The sequence below is a fragment of the Vanellus vanellus genome (assembly GCF_965231255.1).
Source record: "Vanellus vanellus genome assembly, chromosome: 2".
Lineage (NCBI taxonomy): Eukaryota > Metazoa > Chordata > Aves > Charadriiformes > Charadriidae > Vanellus > Vanellus vanellus.
In genome coordinates, this window is record NC_138906.1 from 64097241 (window position 1) to 64117109 (window position 19869).

The 19869-nt window shown below is 34.7% G+C and overlaps 1 protein-coding gene across 1 annotated transcript in view; it reads left to right on the forward strand.

The window, feature by feature from the left end:
• Positions 1–19869, forward strand: part of ULK4 (unc-51 like kinase 4) — a gene marked incomplete at both ends in the record, with an annotated part of 260007 nt that overhangs the window by 55586 nt on the left and 184552 nt on the right. The window contains 3 exons of the mRNA XM_082499551.1: positions 5783–5944; positions 12876–13058; positions 18998–19125. Of these exons, the coding sequence (XP_082355677.1) occupies positions 5783–5944; positions 12876–13058; positions 18998–19125 (473 nt within the window). The remainder of the gene's footprint in view (positions 1–5782; positions 5945–12875; positions 13059–18997; positions 19126–19869) is intronic.

The following is a 19869-nucleotide window of genomic DNA, read 5'->3' on the forward strand; positions in this document are numbered from 1 at the left end:
GTAATTAAGAAATGACAATTAAATTTAATTAAATCATAGATTTATTTTAAATGTTCTAAGCTTATTTAATTAAATAAGTATGTTTTCTGGAGTTAATATTTGTATATGGTCTCAGTATTTATGAAAATGGCAAACTAACCTTTTGTAATAAATTTGAATTACCACAGTGTGTTAAGTATATGCATCATAAATAATTACTTGTAGTTTCTATTGACAGTTAAGAAGCTTTCTTTGATGTATTTAATAAGAATTAAAGAAAATAAAACACACTTATGTCATTCAATACTATAGTTTATATTGCTTTGAGTTTTGTAAAGTAAATTTGCTGTTCTTCAGTTTCATTACCAACTACTCTGAAGTGTACTTGGATCTCTGGAGTTTTATAAGATTCATCATTAGCAGAGCAGAATTGCCCCTGAAACAGAACAGTAGATCAGGAAGGAGTTTAAAGTATGTGTGTGTCCATTTTGTTTGCCTGTAAAAGAACAAAATGTTCAGAAAATGCAGGTAGTGTCGTTTCCACACACAGGTGAAAGGAGTTTTAGGACGATGGAGTAGAAGATTGGGAAAGTCTTTTATCTCTAGGAGATCACAAGTTCAGGTTTCCTGCACTTCAGTGTTGTTACCTAGAGATAGAAGTTGATTTTCAACTCAGGCAAAGAACAGGCACATTCAATGATGTGTCAAAATAAAGAAATTGGTACACTCATAAATAAGTAAATGATAAGCCCAATTTGACATGTTTGGTAATGGTATAATATTGCAGTCTGCCAGAACCAATGTAGTAAATACTACAATATCTATTTACTAATCTTTTCCATCAACTGTTTCCAACAGTGAGACAAAATGCCTGTTTCAGGCATCTGTTTGTGTCTAATTTTAACTTTCAAATATTTGTGTTCAGTCTCTAAGATAGCAGGGTCCTGACTTCTACAGCTAAAGTGCTTAGTTTTTACAGCTCTTGTGTTGTGTAGTCATGAAATCTTTGTTTCAGAAAGGATATTGTTATTTAATATTAAGTATCTAATGCTAATGTGGCTACCCTTTTCCTTTCATCCATTTTACTTTATTCAAAACTTTACTAAAGTTACCCTTGTCTACTTCACCTCAAATGTATCATCCTCTCTCTTATTTGAATCTCCTCATTGATTCTGCATGCTTTTTTTTTTTTTTTTGGCTTTTCATTAACACATTCAGCCTAATCTTAACTAAGTGAAATCTCAGCTGTAGTTTCTGCTTTACGTTTGCCCCCCTTCACACTTATGTTCCAGTCAATCCTCTCATCTTTCTGCTTTCACTGTTTTCTCCCTTATGTTTTCCCCTCCCTTCCTTCAGATCCTCCTTTTAAACAATTTTTTCTGACAGTCATCTTAGAACTAATAATCTTTCCCATACCCAAACTACTTTTTGATGCCTCTTATAATTTTTCTTGTCCGATTTGGTCTGGATTATGTTGCTTTGACACCGTCCTTCACTGAAACTAGATAGCAGAGTCAGAAACTGTGTGCAAGCTTCCTTTTAAGTCTTCCTGTGTGAAAGCAGAGAGGAACCATTGAAAAAGGTTTCAGGTGCTTGGTATCTGTCCATTTCTGCTTACAAATGGTGTCTAAATATAAGGTAAACAATTATATACAAGTTTAGTAATAACTTCATAGAACCGGGAAAAAAAATATAGGCAATACACTTTCATGGATAAATTAATATATACAGCTGTAGCTAATTAGCTGTATATGGCTTTTAGAATGTGTGTAATCCTCTCATTTTAAAGCATGACACATGGAGAATGTATTTGAATCAGAAATAGTGAACAAGGTTACAAAGGATAATGTTCTCTCTCTTGGATGTGCAAGGTACTGTGTAAGCAAGATTTTTTAATAGATTAGAGCTTGCCAGTACAGTATACATTTCCCTCTTTCATATGGACTTCTTCCTTTATAAAGGAGTGAGATATAAGACTGAGAGTTTTGGTTCTGAACTGGTGAAGAATTGTAATAATAAAAGATAAGTTTAAAAAATGATTGCCAATATATAATACAGGGCAGTATGTTTTCTAACGTATATCCTTAGCCAAAGCAGTTCCTTTACAGTGAATTTGGAGGAGAAAGGAGAATTTGGAGAAGAGGAGAATAAAATAACTATTTGCTCAGAAAGTATAGGACAGCCTATACTGATAGTCTGAATCATATATATTCTCACTTTTATTTCTTCTTTAGGTATCAGTTTTCTAGTTTACTGACAAAATTGCCTATAGTATAAAAGTGATCTGAATCATACACATTACCACTTAAATTTCTTCTTTAGACATCAGTTTTTTAGTTTACTAACAGAATTGCCTATATTATAAAAGTAATGGTCTGAATCATATACTTTATCACTTTAATTTCTTCTTTAGATATTAATTCTCTAGTTTACTGACAGATTATTTTTTTTCCCACAAAAGTTATTTAAAATTTTTATTTCTACATGTTCCTCTTTCTTTGTGAAGGCTTTATACTGTGAATTGTTGCCAAATTAAGATTTAATTCTTATAATCATGAATGCTTAGGATGATACAGCTGTACTTCATTAATTTATGTTTGTAGTTTCTTTTTATTCTGTCTTTTTAGATGAAAGGAAGAAGTGTATGGAAGTTGATTCAGAATAATGATGGAATACAGTGTTACTTTCTGAATCTTTCAGCTTTTCCAATGTTTCTTTGTCAGTATTATGCTTTTACTTAATTGTATGTATCTATACACAGTATAATATGAAGAGATCATAAAATATTTTATCTTGACCTTTAAATGAAATTATGCTATTTTTAGGTAGTATGTTGGTTAGCATAGTGAGTGCATCTTCAGTGCCTCCAAAACTTCCAGTGCATTGTTAAGTTTTTAACAATCAATAAAAATATCCAGTAGGTCTAGTATTCCAAAAATGAAGGTAAATTCTTTGATGACTTTAATTTGCTTTTTTTTTTTTTTCAGGAATAGAAAGACTTGACTAAAAGAAGTTCTCTTTTAGCACTTTACATCTATTTACCCTTTTGGTATTTGCTTTCTCAATCAGCTCATTTTCACTAAGTGTTCATGACTTTAACTGGAAACAGATAAATATGCAACTGTTCCACATGACTGAAAAGTAGGAGCTTTATCTTTAAGCACATTTTATAAACCTATTTGAAATCTAAACCCAGTGAAAGTAGAGTACATGCTTCATTTTGGTACAGTTCTATTCATAAATGTAGATTTGATGCAGTTCGTGATATGGACGGAGGTTAACAGCTACATGAAACTTCTTATGAAATTTAAATCTTGAAGATCCATTTCTGTTCACTAACATAGCTTATGTCCTGGTAATATGACAGGATGAATCCTTTAGTTAGGAGGCAAAATATTAGTTTAGGTCCGACTTCCCTTCCAGAGAGCTAATTAAGCAGAAAATGGTACAATTAGACACTGCTTAGGAATAGATCCCAGAGGAGCTGAGATGAACAATCTCAGGTGGCAGCAAATGGAATTACTCTGACAGCCTCATTGAGTTTTTAGAGCACTGTGACAATACATGACCTTTTTATAGCGAAAGTACCAGGACTATCTTGCACAGGGCATAACCCATCTCAGCAGTGACTGAAAGGAAAAAAACCCACATCTTCAGGACCAAATTTTGCGAAGAAAAGCTGTAATTGCATCTGGAAAATTGTTAACATTCATAATAACTATTATCTGATGCATAATGCTTTGATTATGATTTATTAATGGAATTATAGTGTATTTATTGTTTCTGCCAGCTTAAAGTAGCAGTGGCATCCCAATTGGCATTCCTAGTAATCACTTCATATATAAAAGAGATTTAACTTGACTATTAACATTTCAATTATGGATTAGATTTTAAATGCATATAGTCAGTTTGATAAATCCATGTATTTTTAACTTAACTGTACAAAAAAAGAAAAGGACTGAAATTCAGAAGTATAATTCACAGAAAAATATTAAATATTAACATTATTTATAAAAAGTTTTGAGAAAATTTTGGTGAACGTCTATGTGTATTTATGCATTTAGGTCTTTAATACGTTGAAATGATACAATATATTGCAGTAATAAAAGCTGTAAAAACAGAGAAGCCTAAGTCCTCATTGGTTTCATGGCTGTAAATCAGAAGGAAGACCACAGAAATCAGTAGAGTTTTATAAAAGAGTGTAACTGGTTTAGATGAGAATTGGCTTTGGTGTTTCTTTTAAGTATTTTGAGTACAGCTGCAGTTCTTTGGGAGAACAGGAAGGATTAGCATGATAATGATAAATACAGGTGGTTTTTTTTAACAGCGCTATACTTGAGTTTCCAACTATTTCTACATCAGTGTCTATATTTTAGAATACCTGTCAGTAGAAAGAAGAGTGGATGTTGAATATATTTTTAATGAAGTATAAGTTCTCCCCTTCTGGAAGGCTTTTGTACTGCTTTCTGAAAGGTTTCATTATCATTGCTCACAGTTGTTGGTGGTTCCGATTGTGAAGATAAATGTCAGAAATCCAAAGGTTAGTAGGATAATGTGGAGATTAGTTTAAGAAAGAAATCAATTAGATATTATGATGAATTATTTGTGAAGTCAGGCTATGAGGTAGGCTTCACAAATTAAATTGGTTGTCCTTCTTATATTAAAATTCACTCTTGCTGAACTCAAGAACACCATTTAAGACATTGTTGAAAGAATACACTTATTCATAGTTAAGGATTGAGGTAGGGCGAGGCAATGCACAGCCAAAAAAGCACCAGCAATGAATCTTACAGTTCTGTTAAGGTAAAGACTCTGCTTTTAAGTGAAAGCAGAGTGAAGGGAAAAAAAAAAAAAAAAAAAAAAAAAGAGAGAGAGATACTAAAGAAAGGAGGTGAGGGGAAGAAGAGAGAGAGAAAGTAGAGACTCTGCTTTTAAGTGATCTGTATTAAGTTAAGCTTCCAGTGGTGTCAGTAACAGTTTTCTTGAGAAAGAACTGCCACCATGTGATGTTCATGATGTGCTGATGGCTCGTGATTATTCTGACATGATGGTTTTTATTCCATGGAGACATTGTAGTATGAATAGTCTTATTTAGATATTAAAGCAACACATGCAGTGGCTTTCCACAAATGATTTTGCAGATAAAATTATTTTATTAGTATTAAAAATATGAAGGATTTGGAATCCCCTGTGGAAATTGGTATAGTACATGGGATCCAATGGTTTATCTTAAAAATTGCTCAGGATTGTCTGTTTCAGAAGTGGAAGAGAAGGGAGTTATGGAATAACTTGGCTTTCAAGAAGGCTTTTTCTTTACTCAGGTGCTTGTTGGCTTTTCTGAATAAAGAGGGTTTAATGTAATTAATTTTATTTTTACTAATGTAACTATATCTCATAATCTTGCTATTCAGAGCCTGTTGTAGTGATGAGCTTTGATATACAGACATTCATTCATAAAACCCTGATCATGGAATGCCTCTAACGTAACAAAACCTTTTCATTTTTAGTGACTACATTTAATTTAGGATGACCATTCAGGAGTGAAAGATTTTGCGTTAAATTATACTGGTATTAAATTGTCTTTGCAGTAGAAGAGAAAGTGGAGGGAAGCAGGATCTGTAAACATAACTTTGTCACAAGTTGAGTTGTCCTATGAAATGACTTTGGCAAGTATCAAAATTAAGAAACCACACTAAGACAATATACATGGAATAAAGCATAGACATTGACAGTAGTTTAAAAATAAGATCAGAAACATTAGAAACATTTGCATGTGAGTTTTCCTTTCCTCTCCTTTGTATAGGAAGACCGGATAGTGAACCATTTGGCAGCAAAGATCATTGAAAATGTTTGCACTACTCTCTCTTGCCATTCACAAGGATTTATTACAGGAGAAATTGGACCTGTCTTGTGGTACCTTTTCACACATTCTACAGTAGATTCTTTGAAGATTACTGCTGTTTCGGTAAGGAATTTTCTTTCGTGATACAGAACTGTTTGGGGGCTTATTTCAAAAAGCATTCAGAATTGAAACTGAAATGGTTTTGACCATGTTTTCTGTAAGTATCTGTGTATATATTTCAGGTTACATTAAATTATATTTACAATTCTTTTAAAATTGAAATATGTGTGTATTACAATCCAGTGCTTATGAAAAGTTATTGTGAGAACTTTTTCTTATGCTGGTGATCATGAGTTATGTTTGAAAAGTTTAATCTTTCAAAGAATCAATTAAATTCTTGAAAAATCAAAATTCCTTTTTTTTTGTATGAGGTTTTTACATGAAAAATATTTATCCTTTTTATCACAGACTTACTTAGAAGACATTTGAAATCATCATGTTACTTCTTATCAAATTGTCAGGGCTAGTCTTTGCCCTGAATTTGTAATTTAATATAGGATGATAATAAGACAAACAGAGGTATGACATGCAAGAAACAGGCTTGGAACAAAAAGATTTGTGAGGTAGAAAATACTTAGCAGGGCTGTGAGTTTAACTGTATCTCTGGCTGACAAAACAAAAGCCTTACCAACCAATACAGGTGATATTTTTAAACTGAACAATAAGTTGAATTATTTTAAATGAAGTGTGATAACTGGATGATCATTTCCTGAGTAGAGCTCAGGCTCACTAACGAGTTCACTGTTGGCTTCCCAGATGGAAAATGGTAATGTTGCTGCTGCAGCAGTATGCACTTAGACATATCTAGCATTGAAGTAATAAGAGAGAATTAAAAATATATATGAAGTATGGCTGAAGAGATAAGTGGTAGAATAATTTTATATTTTTTAAAAATATATGTATTTATGAAACATTTACCTCAGTGTGTACTTGTGTAATAAGTAAAATGAAATAAACTGTTCACATACTGGGAAAATGTGTTGACCTTTTAGAACAGTAAACTTATTTAGTAAAATATATTTTATAGTAGCCATTCTTCTGTGGCATCTTAAATTCTTTGTAAAAACTTAGTCTTAGAACTTCTATGTGTAAAGGTTTGTCACTCTAAAAATGTAAAATATGTGTGTAATCTTTATACAGAGCATTTATAGCTTAAGCCTGCTTGTGAGTCTGGCTGGTAGGCTGCTTTGTCAGAAAGGCTCTTTTTAAGACTTTACCCATTTGATCTGTGAATTTTATGCTTACATCATGACTGTATATATGGTAAAGACTGGAGATTAGAGTTATGATTTCCTTTACTTATTGAGTATTTAAATAACAGTCGTCTTAATCCTCTCTCATACAACTACTTTTGCTGTAAGGGATATTTTGTATCTTGTGCTTTCAGTTCTTGTCAGTCATTAAACTGGGCAGATGTTGTTTGCAACTAGATCATAGCTCTTTATTTTAATTTCTTTCAACTTTTCCTGAAGTTTTCCTCCTGTTTCTCTGCTATCCATTTGTAGAACTTTTTTTCAGCATTACCATTCCCTTGACTCCTGTGCCAGACTTCCAGAGCTGCTCCACTTGTAGGGGCCAGTTGGACAGTTACGCCTGTTTTGTGTGCCACAGTAAGCAGCATATCCCAGAGAAACAGTCTGTCTGAACTACATTCAGACACTAAGCAAAAAAGGAGCACCAGATGAAGTGTCAGTGGGCTTTTTTTTTTTTTCCCCAGCCTGTTGAAAATTCAGTTTCTTCTTGGACAATATAGCATGCTTGAGGTAGGCAAGAGCTTTTTTTCTGCTTAGTAAGATGCAGAAGTTATACTTCTGATTCTCAAGAATACACTTGTCATCAAGGCAGACTCACTATGACTTTTTGTAGCAGTGGGCTCAGAGGTCAGTATATGGTTTGCACACTTTCCCTTCAGATGAGGTTTCTAGTGATCATGAGAAGAGAGGGTTGTTGTTTGTCCCTCTCTATCCTCATCTTCTTTGAGATCCGAGATCATTCGATCCTCCCAAGGCTGTAAGGTTGAGGTGAACCACTGAGAAATCTTTTTCTTTGTCATAGTATTCATGCTATGGGTAGCTAGCTTCTCTTAAGCACTACTGGAGTTGTCTTTTTTCCACAGCATCTGATGAGAAGAAAATCTTCATGAATCTTACCTGGAAGGTAGGAAAAAATATTTAATAGGAAGCTAAAACCTGAAGAGCTTATTGTAGTCTAGTTTACTTCTTTTCCCCTTCCCTTTCCCTTTCCCTTTCCCTTTCCCTTTCCCTTTCCTTTCCCTTTCCCTTTCCTTTCCCTTTCCCTTTCCCTTTCCCTTTCCTTTCCCTTTCCCTTTCCCTTTCCCTTTCCCTTTCCCTTTCCCTTTCCCTTTCCCTTTCCCTTTCCCTTTCCCTTTCCCTTTCCCTTTCCCTTTCCCTTTCCCTTTCCCTTTCCCTTTCCCTTTCCCTTTCCCTTGACAGTTACCGCTACTTACGAGTCAATGAGGCTTTTTTAATTGCTCGGTTTAGTCAAATGGTTCTGGCATTTGTGTGGTCTCTTCCAAGTAAGGAGATTGAAAGTATCATAGAGTTTGAGTTCCTCAGCTCCTTCACCTCTTGTCGCTGCAGCTGTGATAGAGCAATCTGATCTCTGTGGGCTTGTTGCTCAATCAGGGATGTTAGATGTGGTGATGTGTATAATTTATACAGTAGTTCAAAACTGGATCGTCTGGCGCTCCTGGGTTGGCACTTATAAGACTTGCAATGATACTGTTTTTGCCAAGCTCTTGCCTCCTGATTTTTTTCCCGCTCCCTTTATAATGCAAATTCGAAGACCTAGTTGTCAAAGCTTATCAGTCCTCAAGAACTACTCTAGAAGCCCTCTTATAGATGACATATATTAGGACAAAACTGTGTTTTAGGAGGTCATGATACTGCAATCACCAGGATTCCTGGAGAAACTCAGCTGATTTGTGGGACATCCTTTCAATGGATCAATCTAAGTAAGAAAGATGCCTTTTTATCATTCTATTAACTTTTCTCTGTCAAAGCTCCTTAGTAGTGCATACTTTAGTGTTGAGGCCAGCATTTTAAAGAGATGACCAAGTTGTGTGTGCCACACTGAGTTCCACTGAGGCAAAAATTTCTTCATCATCTTGTGCAAGTCTGCAGTATAAGTGTGCATATGGACAATATAAGCCAAAAAACCCCTGTTCCCAACATTTTTGTCCTGTGAATGCAGTACGCTTACTGGAGATCATACCTTTCCCTTGGATAGTTACTGAGGTTTTAGTCATGCTGGAGATAGGGCTTGCTCCAGACTAACATATTGGAGAGCTTTGAGTGAAAGCAGCAGTGAGTGGGACTGCAAGAGTAAGAGACATTCACTTTCTACATCCTACTAGAAACTGCTTTGTTTCTTGTTTTTCTGGTCTTCATGGAAATTATTGCTATCCATGTAGCTGATTTCATCTCCTTCTTCCGGACAGGTCTTTTCACACAAGTGTGCTGGGGTCTGAATGTGTTCCTGGATTTTCCGCTCCACTGTTTTGGGGATTGTGTCCTTTACTCTGAGGTTTAATTATTTTTAGGCTGTATATGAAGTGAATTGGACAAGGAAGATTCTATAGTGGGATACACTAAAGTGCTACTCTAATCCTTTTGCTGCTTTGTAGTGTAACACTAAAGTAACAAGAGGGTGAATTTATTTGTTGGATTTATTATTCAGTGCCTTATATAAATCATGGTAATGTATTAATGCTGCTGGGGTATTTGGGTGTATAATCTTAACTTTAGAAAAAAAATAACCAATCAATATTGGACTCTAACACAAGCAGATCTTTTGCCAAATGAGGTTTACAGAGATTTCAGCAACATACTAATCTTTGAAGTAAAATACTAATTTATTCTCCAGATATATTGTACTGTAAAAATTCTACGTTCGTTAAATTGTTGCTATAGATATGTAGGCATTTTTATTCTGCATGACCACATAAATTGATATCATCAATGTCCTATTGTATTTTATTATGCAGTCATTCCTGCCTTGTTTGAATGTATCCTGAAGACTTTGTTTGTGACTGACATATATATTCACATGTAAAAATACATTTCTGTTAAGAAATACGTGTCATATCTTTACCTAGAGCTAGCAGGCTGTCTGCAAAGTACATCAGCAGTAAGGCACTATGGAATTTTACTTATGATTATTTCAATCAATAATAAAAATATATCAAGAAGATACTCTGTCTTCAGTCTCTGGAGCCAAGAAATGACACTTTACCTTGTCCTGCCTGTCAGAGGTGGCAAACGGGGACTGTGTCTCAGTATTTTTGCTCACTTTGGAGTCCAACATGCCTCAGGTAAATATCACAGATTTTGCCTGTAGGAAAGCTATATCTTTTTATCATTTTACTAGACTCAGAGAAGAAATAATTCTGTAAGATGTCAAAGTGACATTCTGACAAGCTCAGCAGCAGGAAGAGTATTTTCTTTCCAGTATACTGAAAGTTTTTAAAATTAAAAAAAAAATATTGTTATTTTCTTTTCTAAGAGATGGCTTTTTCTACTGGAGGAAGAGTAACAAACCATAAGATACTTTAGTGGAAACTAATTTGGGAAAGCTCAACGCAATCTTTTGGGGTTGTTTTTGTTTGGTTTTTTTTTTTTTTCTCGAATAATTGGTGCTGAGTAGTTTCTTTCAGAGACTTGGGTATTGCAGATACATTAACACATCCATTCTCAAACTTGAGAGTCATGGAGTACATCCTGAAAAGTTGAATGTTATCCAGCCACTGTATGGACACCATAAGACCAGAAGGTGATGGATAGGGCATAGATGATCATAGAATCTTAAAATATGTCAAGTTGGAAGGGACCGATAAGGATCATGATGCTAGGGTTGGAGCTGCTGGAAGAAAAGGTGCTGGTTAAGGCTGTGCAGAGAGCAAGGACAGAGAAGCCAATTCCAGGAGAGGCTCTGCCAATGCCTTACTCTCACTGTGATCATTTCCTGTTCCACGACCGTTGCTGAGAGATAATGATGTGAGCTCTACTCTTACCTCTTGTCATTTTTGTTTCCCAGTTCCACCACCTCATGATCTATCTCCATCTGCTCTCTCCAGATGCTGGACCTACTACTGAAGTGATTTAGGATACTTTATCTTCTATCCCCAGTTAAACTGTACCTTCTGTTTTTCTGCTGAATTGTTCATTTCACTTATACAGCAGAGTGCTCTGTGACATACAACTAATGGGAGTTTAAAGCTTCTCCCCTTGGCTCTTGGTGGACTGGAGCTTTCCTGCTGTCTCCAAAGCTGCGATATAATCCTGGAAGGCAGCCATGTCTTTTGTACCAGATTTGCCTGGAGGTCATCTGATGGCCTGTAGCTATGGTCACCCTCGTTTAACAAGGTCTGTAGCGGAGAGCTAAGGCATTGACAAGGCTGCATATGCCACATTAGCACACCTAGTTAGCTCCATGTTGCTTTGACACAGTCTGTCCCTAGGTCTCAGCAGTTTGCTGGTAATATTGACCCTCCAGGATATGTTTAGTGAATGTGCATACCTCCTGTTCGCTCATTTTGAGAACTCAGACTAAGGCCGGATTGTATCCTCGGGGAAATAGAGCATGTTGTACTAAAAAACTGAGATTGAGTGTCTGTGTTTTAAGGGGGGGTGGGGGAGAGAAGAAAAATAAAAGGCTGCAATCGATATGGTTTCTGGAGCAGAAAGGACAAAGTAGAACAGGAGCAGAGTAGATGAACAGCATCAATAAAATGTCTGTTTAAAAATCATAAGTTCTTGATTTACTGTCATTTATGCCTTCCTTTTTTTTTTTTTTATGTGTTTTGATTAATGTTTCTAAGGGCACTGTGAGAGCTGGGCAGTTTCTGAGGTTCTTACATGGAAAAATTTTCCCTGATGATAGCATTCTGTGGGTGTAATCAACTATAGTTTCTCTTAAATGAGACCTCACTATTAAATGTACACCAAGTAAGCAGCAATTTCTAAATAGAGCTGGTCTGAAAAGAACAAGTAAGTGGTAATGTTGCCTACTTTTCACAGAAGAAAGTAGCTTTCAAAGCTTTCCCTAAAACCAGTTCAGATTTTCACATGGATCAAATAATTGATATAATCTGTATTCCTATCGTAAAATACATTCAAGCCAAAGAAAATGAAATTTTAAATTTCTAAAGCCTCTTATTTTCTTTATCTGGAGAGAAAAAAAGCAGTTACAGTATCTTGAAGGTTGCATTTCCAGAGGTATCAAAAGGAAAAGCTGTGTTGACTTGAAGATGAATCCACCCTGGAGGTCATTTCTTAATGTTTCTTATGAAGTAGCTAAGTTAGTATACACTGAACAGATTTGTACTCGCTTCGCCAGAGTACAGTCAGTATCTGCATTCTCTGTTGAGAGTTGAGTTAATCATTGATACTTGTAAATCAACCATTTGGAGAATAGTTTTCACATTTATTATGCTAAACACTGTTCCTTAACAAGTATCTAGATGTAAAGCAGTTTATAGTTCTAAAGATAGACTTTAGATAGTGAACGTAACAGATTATGGTCCATGAGCAGAGAAAGAGAAGAAAGATGTCCACCTTTATGGGTGACCAGAATTTCTGTGGTGTGTGCCGTCTCGGTATATTCTACTGCCTGTGCTCCTTTCTAGTACTGTGTTATCTGATGCTACCTACATTCTGTGCTGATAAAAGACAAGCATGTACTATGCTGCTCCATCATTATTGTTCTCTAGAGGGAAAGAGTAATGTGACTCTGTTGGTGTTGATGTTGGTGTACCAAATGTTTCAGCTGCACAGAGTGTATAGCAATACATTTAGAAGAATTCCTGGTCTCTAAAAACAAGCAGCCATTTCCCCTAATATGTCTTACGAATTAAACTGTATGAATTCTCTATATTCCTAAATTATTGGAAAAGTCACCACCTGTTCTTAATCTCAATTATTTTTCTTGGCATAATAATCCCATTAAATACAAACTTTTTTTTTAATTTTTGTAGGCTTTATGCAGAATTACTCGTTACTCACCCAGTGCTTTCCAGAGTGTCATTGAAAAAGTGGGATTAACAGCCGTACTAAATTCCTTGGCAAATGGAATATGCAAAATTCAGCAGTACATGCTCACCATGTTTTCGGCAATGTTGTCATGTGGGATTCATCTACAGAGGCTGGTTCAAGAAAAGGTTTGATTTCAGATTAATATTATTCACGGGCATGAAATTCCACTAATGGAAAGTTAAAGTTGGCTCTGGTAGTGTTTTTGTATTTTCAAAATGCTTAACTCAGTGATACTTACGTATCTGACTAGCAGAAAATGAGGAATGTGTTTATTTTATATTTTTATTTGCTTAAAATCTAAATAACGAGGTGTATAGTTTCTCCTCTTCTCTCACAGATCTTCAAGAGCTGGTACTAATGGGTATATAAATTGGTACTGCAGCTAGAATTCAATCAATTCAGAAAACTCTAACCTGACCATAACTGATAATGGCCCTAAGGAAAAACAATAAGGAATGCATAAGGACAACTATTTGACATATCTCTCTCATATATTTAAAAGAGAAATTAATGAGTGTCCTGATTGAATCTAAAGCTGTACTTTATGCTCTCCTTAAAGGACCTTAGGCCATGTGAAATATCTTGCAGGAAATTAGCATTTTAATAACTTAGGTTTTTCTTTTTAGTGTCCCTGAATAAAACTACAGGTTTGATTTATGTCTAATATAATTTTTGGAAGAGGTGATTAAAAGCTTTCTATTTTGATCACCAAATTATTCTGTATTTAAAGAAATAGTGTGGTTTTTTTTTTGGCAGTAAGTCTGCACAATTCATAAACAGAAGTAATCTCCCTCTGCCTGGAAAGAATAAAAATCACAAAGAAAATAGGAACTCTAGCTTGTGTTTTCATCAGATACTCTGTTATAATGTATGCTGTAACCTAACAGTCATCTTGACTATAGCAATCAATTAGGCTTTAGTCGAGAGAGATTACTTTGGTTTCTATACAAATTGTTTTAACAACAATGTTTAAATTAAAAAATAATCTACTCTTTTCCACTCATCTCCTCTTCCTAAAAGTAATTTCTGTGCCTTGTCATAATTGCCAGTGTTTTTGTAAATGCGTGTCAGCTGTCCTTAAGCTTTCCACAGATTCCACTACAACAGCACTAACAGGTGTCAAATTTTCCTGTAATATCACACTTTCTAATAGTGCACATCACTGTGAGTTGGTGGTATAGTCAGTGAAGTATGTTCAAAAGATATTCACTTGAACATTCAGCAAAAGAATGCAAAGTGTAACAAGCATATGGCTACAGCATGACTTTTTCTGTGAAGAATTTTGTGTTTATAGACTTACATTGCTAAAAGAACTCTCTCTCTGATACTGCAGAACTATTATGAACTATTTTAAACAAATTTTTGATGTTATACAAATAATCAACTCTGAAATTCTCCAGATAGTTGTAGAAAGTATTTTGTCAGCATGCGGTACAGCAATGGCTGAAACTTTGTAGGGTTAAAATTGCTGCTTAATCATTAATGAATGATCATAGGTGTTTTATGAGCAAGTTTTGCAATTTTGCAGATTAGAAAATTGAAATATAGACAAATATATAGACATTCTTTTAACAGCATATATCAAACTAATGATAGAAATGGGAATATTGCTAAAAGCTGTAGCCAAAAAACCATTGTACTTTAAAAACTGGTAAAGAGGGTCTAGTTCTACTGCATGTGTCCACATTTTATAACAGTATGTGCCTCACAGCTCAGGTAAATCTATATCTCATAGAATGTCTATTTTGCTCAAATTAGCTTGTAGGATTTTGGTAGCAGAAACTAGACTTCTATTTTTCTTTAATAGGATCTAAAAATATAATCCCGCTTCTGAATTGAGCTGGAGTAATACATGGAGTAATAAGACTTTATTGCTGAAAACTGAATTTAATAATCCATGCACTTTTCAGTATTCTGTGATCATGACATACAAGTCCACCTTCATGAGAGGAGGCAAAAGAAAAAAGAAGTGGGTAGTGTTGGCCTACAAAGTATTTTGCCTTCTGTAGAATTCTTGTATACTGTAGCTTAAGAGGCAGAAATACAGAAAGTAGTGACAAGGTTGTGACTGTCTTTTAATACAGCTGCAAACCAACTTACTAAAAGATGCTTAAAGATATAAATTCAAGATGGAGATCATTTAGCTTTGTATATGTTATCTGGAAACTCCTTTAGCATGCAAGACTCAAGGCTGCCTTTGTTTTCTGCTCCCTTCAAGAACAGTGACAAAACCAGTTACAAAATAAGAGCCATAAGACAAAGGAGAAATCCAGTTCTGTGGTCATTTACTCTAGTATAAATCTTCAGAGCACTACAATAGCTAAAAAGAACTGGGTTTTGTCCCTCTGTGATACAGAGCCTTTCTATTTGAGTTTCTTGTCTTGGAAACAAAAAAAGCTGAAATGATGTTTTGAAAATAAAGTGTGGAAAAGAACTCAAAATCAAAAATCTTTGACATACTATAGCAGTAGATAAAAAAAAAACCCACTGCTAATTACTTTCATTAGGCTGTCAAGATTCACCTTTGAATGAGTGGCAACCAGTCATATAACTTTGAATGCAGTTAGCTTCGTCCAGAGGTCAGATAATGATTTCTTTTTAATTTGTTTAGTTTTTCTTAAATAAATAAATAAATTTTTTCAGATAGTTACAGCAGTATGTTGTTACAACTGCATTCTTTTTTTGCTTCCCTGCAGCATTGGCCATAGCCTCCTTTTATCTCGGTCATATCCAATTATGGCACTGAAAAAAAGCATTATGAATGCATTATAAATGTTGTCCTCATATTTCAGTTACTTTTTTCAATTCTTTGTCTTGTACCTGAATGTGGACAAGGAGCTACTACCTCAGATGTTGATGTTTTTGTCAATATTAGTAGGAATTAATAAAAGGATATAAAAGTATTTAATAAAATGCTTTGTTATAACATTATGGAGGCATTTGCAATGCATAGAAAGGGAATTTGAAAATACACAACAATACAAAAAATGATGGCTATTGAAACTTCAGTTCTTGTATAGTCAGCTAGTGGTCTAACTGTTTTCCCTTTGTGTAGCCAATTTGAAAACTCATTGCTTCTTGAGATTTGTTTTAAACTTGCTTTGCAGTATTACTAAGAGTATCCAATGTAAGATCATGATCTTGTCGCAGTCGACACTGTGTTCACTTGCAATGAAAAGAGTGTCCTTACCCTGCAGAGTCTCCATGCATACATCAAACAGTTGCAGGGGAGGGAAGAACAATATAACAGTGAAACTATTAATAATTAATGTATTGGACAGTATTTCAGCAATTTTTGGCTTTGGACTTAATGAACTTAAAGGTCTTTTCCAACCTACACAATTCTATGATTCTGTATTGGGTTCTGCAGGTCAGCAAATATGTGCTTCAGATTTTCTTTGGATTAAACTGTTGCTGTTTTGTAGTCCTCAGACCAACCAGAAAAGCAAATTACAAAATATCACATTTATTTCTTAAGCCAGATGACTAGAATATTCCCAGATAAGTCTGATGGAACTGATTTTAATTGAAAATGTTGTCTTAACCCATGGTAACCCCCACAAGTAACATTGAAATATTCTTGCTTTCCAGAGCATGAGGACTAAAAATAGTCAAATGTGATTTGGCTTATAGCTGCATGTGTCTTTGTCATGGCTTCCCTTTTCTTGGTTGATCAAGTCCATTTATGTTAGCAGGCAGTGTTGCATTACATATATTCTGTCACTAACTGAGGCTTTATGAGGTTTCTTAACATTCTTAACTTTTTTTGGTTGTTTTGAGTAATTTCATAGAAAAAAAAACCACACAAAACAAACAAACCAACCCAAACCACAACAAAAAAACCCAACCCCCCGCTTTATTAAAATTTCAGTCTTTGCTTTTAGTAGATTGTAATTTACAGCTTTACTGCTGCAGGTTCATACTGGAGGAGCTACAAGTCATGCTTCACAAGCTGTTGAAGTATTTAAAGCAGGAAAATTTACACAGCTTATGTTTATTAACCACAAGGGTGAGGAACTCTTCTGTTTATGAAGTAAATTACAGAAATACGACAAAACAGTTCTCGAATAATTAATAACAGTTTGTTATTCTGGGACTTCTGTAGCTACTGCCTATGCTGACTGCTTTTGAAAACAATGCTAATGGTATCAGAGTAAAATCTGATGGTTTCTTGGCCGTCTCTTATACTCCTGTTCTTTTCCCAGCCTCTGTAAAGAGGAACAGTTAAATGTTGCAAAGATCATCTCTAGTAAATTACATTCAGCTTTGATTTTCAGTTCTATGACAATGAAGCTGCCTTTCAGTTATTCTGTCAGCAAAAGAGAGAATTTGAATAATACTTGGTATATTAAAAGTGCGTCACACAGCAGGATTTTAAACTTTGCACGCAACATGCAGGGATACGCTATGCCCCTCTTTATTTTGTAGTGTCACAGCCTTGAGAATCCACCTCAAATGTTCAAAGGTAGTTTCTGTTAATGAGGTCATTTGCGCTCAGTCTAATTGTTGGGTAGAGCCAATTGAGTCAGTTTGTAAATTCTGGCTCACTTCTTAATTCTGTGTTTTTATGTGTGGGTTTGGGGGTTGGTTTTTTGCGGTTGTTTTATTTTTTGGTTGGTTTTTTGGTTTTTTTTTTTTTGAGAGAGAGAGAGATTTGAAGTAGGGTTTGTATTTTCAGAACAAGGCATTCTGATCAAGAGCTGATCCAAAAATACAGTTGCTGCTGCCAGCAAGGGTCATCTTTGAAGATGTATTTTTATTTTTAAAGCAAACAGCCCAATTGGTCTTCGTAGAAGAAAAGTACAGATGAATAGATATCTTCATTCCTCAGAGGTAGTGAAGAGGTAGTGAATACACCATATGTTTTTGTGGTTTTGTTTGTTGTTTTTTTTTCCCTTTTTCTGCTTTGATTCATCAGGAGTTACAATATATCGTTGGACAGAGCATAAGTGATCCTCATCTAAAGCTTTTTACAACTCATAATACCTAAATCCGTTATCCTTAATATGAGAGCTCTTTTTCTTCCACTGAATCTCAGCTTTATTCCCTTGGAAGCTGAGGCAGTGCTCATGGATCTCACATCTTTGCACATGTCAGGACACATTCCAGAAACTAGAGAAGAAAATCCTTTCAATATAGAGGGCAAAACAGAGAGAGAGAAAAAAAGAAGAAAGCTGTAATTTCAGAATCCAGTCAGCTAACCATTGTTAAATTTTTGAAGGGAAATATTTTGAGGTTATTCTTTTTTTCAGTATCCTTGTTAAACTTTTACAATTATTCTTTCATTTGGGTTTAGAGGAAGGAAAGAGTTAGAAAGGCATCTTATCCATTGACTTTATCATAGGAATGGAAAACGGTCAGTGGATTAGGAAAGTCATGGCTCCTTAATGCTTGTGGTTTATCCTTTATTTTTAAATTTTGATTTGGGTTGTTCCTTGAAAAGGTGTTCTTCACTTCATGAAGCCAAAATAAAATTCATTTCAATAAGTACAATCAGAAAAGGTAGAAACAGTTTTGCTGTCTATTTGGAGCACCTGTTGTATAATTTAGGGTCTGATGTAGACATGATTGTATCAAAGGGTTGTTTTTAATCTTCCTGCATATATGGTAATTAATAGGTAAACATTTAATCATATTGGTGCTGAAATATTTATATATTCTGAAAATCCTTCAGTCTTCTTTAAAAATAAATATATTAAAATATCCTACATTTATCCTTAAGGTAAGACATTTTAAAATGTAAGTTCTATCATATTTTGTAGTTCATTTTGTACCATTTTGGACATAGTACATTTGATAGTGTTTACTTGGTGCCACTCTTGAGAAGATGTACAAAGCAGCTTTGCACTGACCCAGTCTGTCTTGGACAGAATTTATTTAGTAGTGTTTTATGGATTTTTTTTTTTTTTCCTATGAGTGACATGAAAAGTACCTTACTAATAGAGAATGCACGTAAAAATGAGAAAATTTTAAATGTATACAGTGTTAAAATGCAATGCAAGTAACCTTTTCCCATAAAATAATATTAAATAATATTAATGTATTTATGTTTATTTCCACCAAGGATTTTGTGACTACAGTTACTCGTTTACTTGAAAGTCCTTCAACTTTTATTCGAGCAAAAGCCTTTCTGGTCCTGCTACAAGTTTTAATGAGTAACAGGGAGATGTTGCTACTCAGTTGTCAAGCAAGGTAAGGTGATAATGGAAGATAATCAGAGATGTAGTGTTTATTTTTAAAGTTGTACCTGAAATACTTTAAAATGTGTGGTATTTTTGAGCCAGTGATTTAGGAGCGATCTATTTTCTGTGTCATATGAATCCTTTTGTTCATGAGAATATCAAGAAAAGAATGTTCTCTCTTGTCTGGGGTCATCATGTGGTGATTACTTATGAGGGGAAACCACTGTCTTACAGGGAGATTCTGTCTTTTAAAGTAATTTGTGGTGCGAGTCACCATTAGCAAGAAGCAGATTTTGCTTTGGCTAGGGCAAAGCAAGTGCTACAATAGTGAATTGTTGCTGTGGTGGGAAAGCAAAATAAAGAGGTTTGTCATGTACCTTCCTCATCTAGGGGTGTGGTATAATCCATAGTCTTTTCAGTATAGACACATTCATGGTAAAATAGTGTTTTTTGGCTAAATATTATATAATGGCCACTGAATTCCTGTGACTTTTAAAAGAATTTTTTTTTTCCATGTTTTAAAATACTTTGCAAGAAATGACTGATCTAAAATTTTATTTGACTCACAGTGGAATAGTTACTTAAATTTTTGTGTCTTCTGATGGCACTAAAACATTCCCATATCAGACAGGATGAAATTAGACTCTGTTACAATGTAAATTATCACCACGTTTCAGGGGTGATTGGAGAAGTAAGATGGAAGAAATTTTATTTGAGATTTATATCTTCTACTGTTTGTAATGAAGAACAGCAA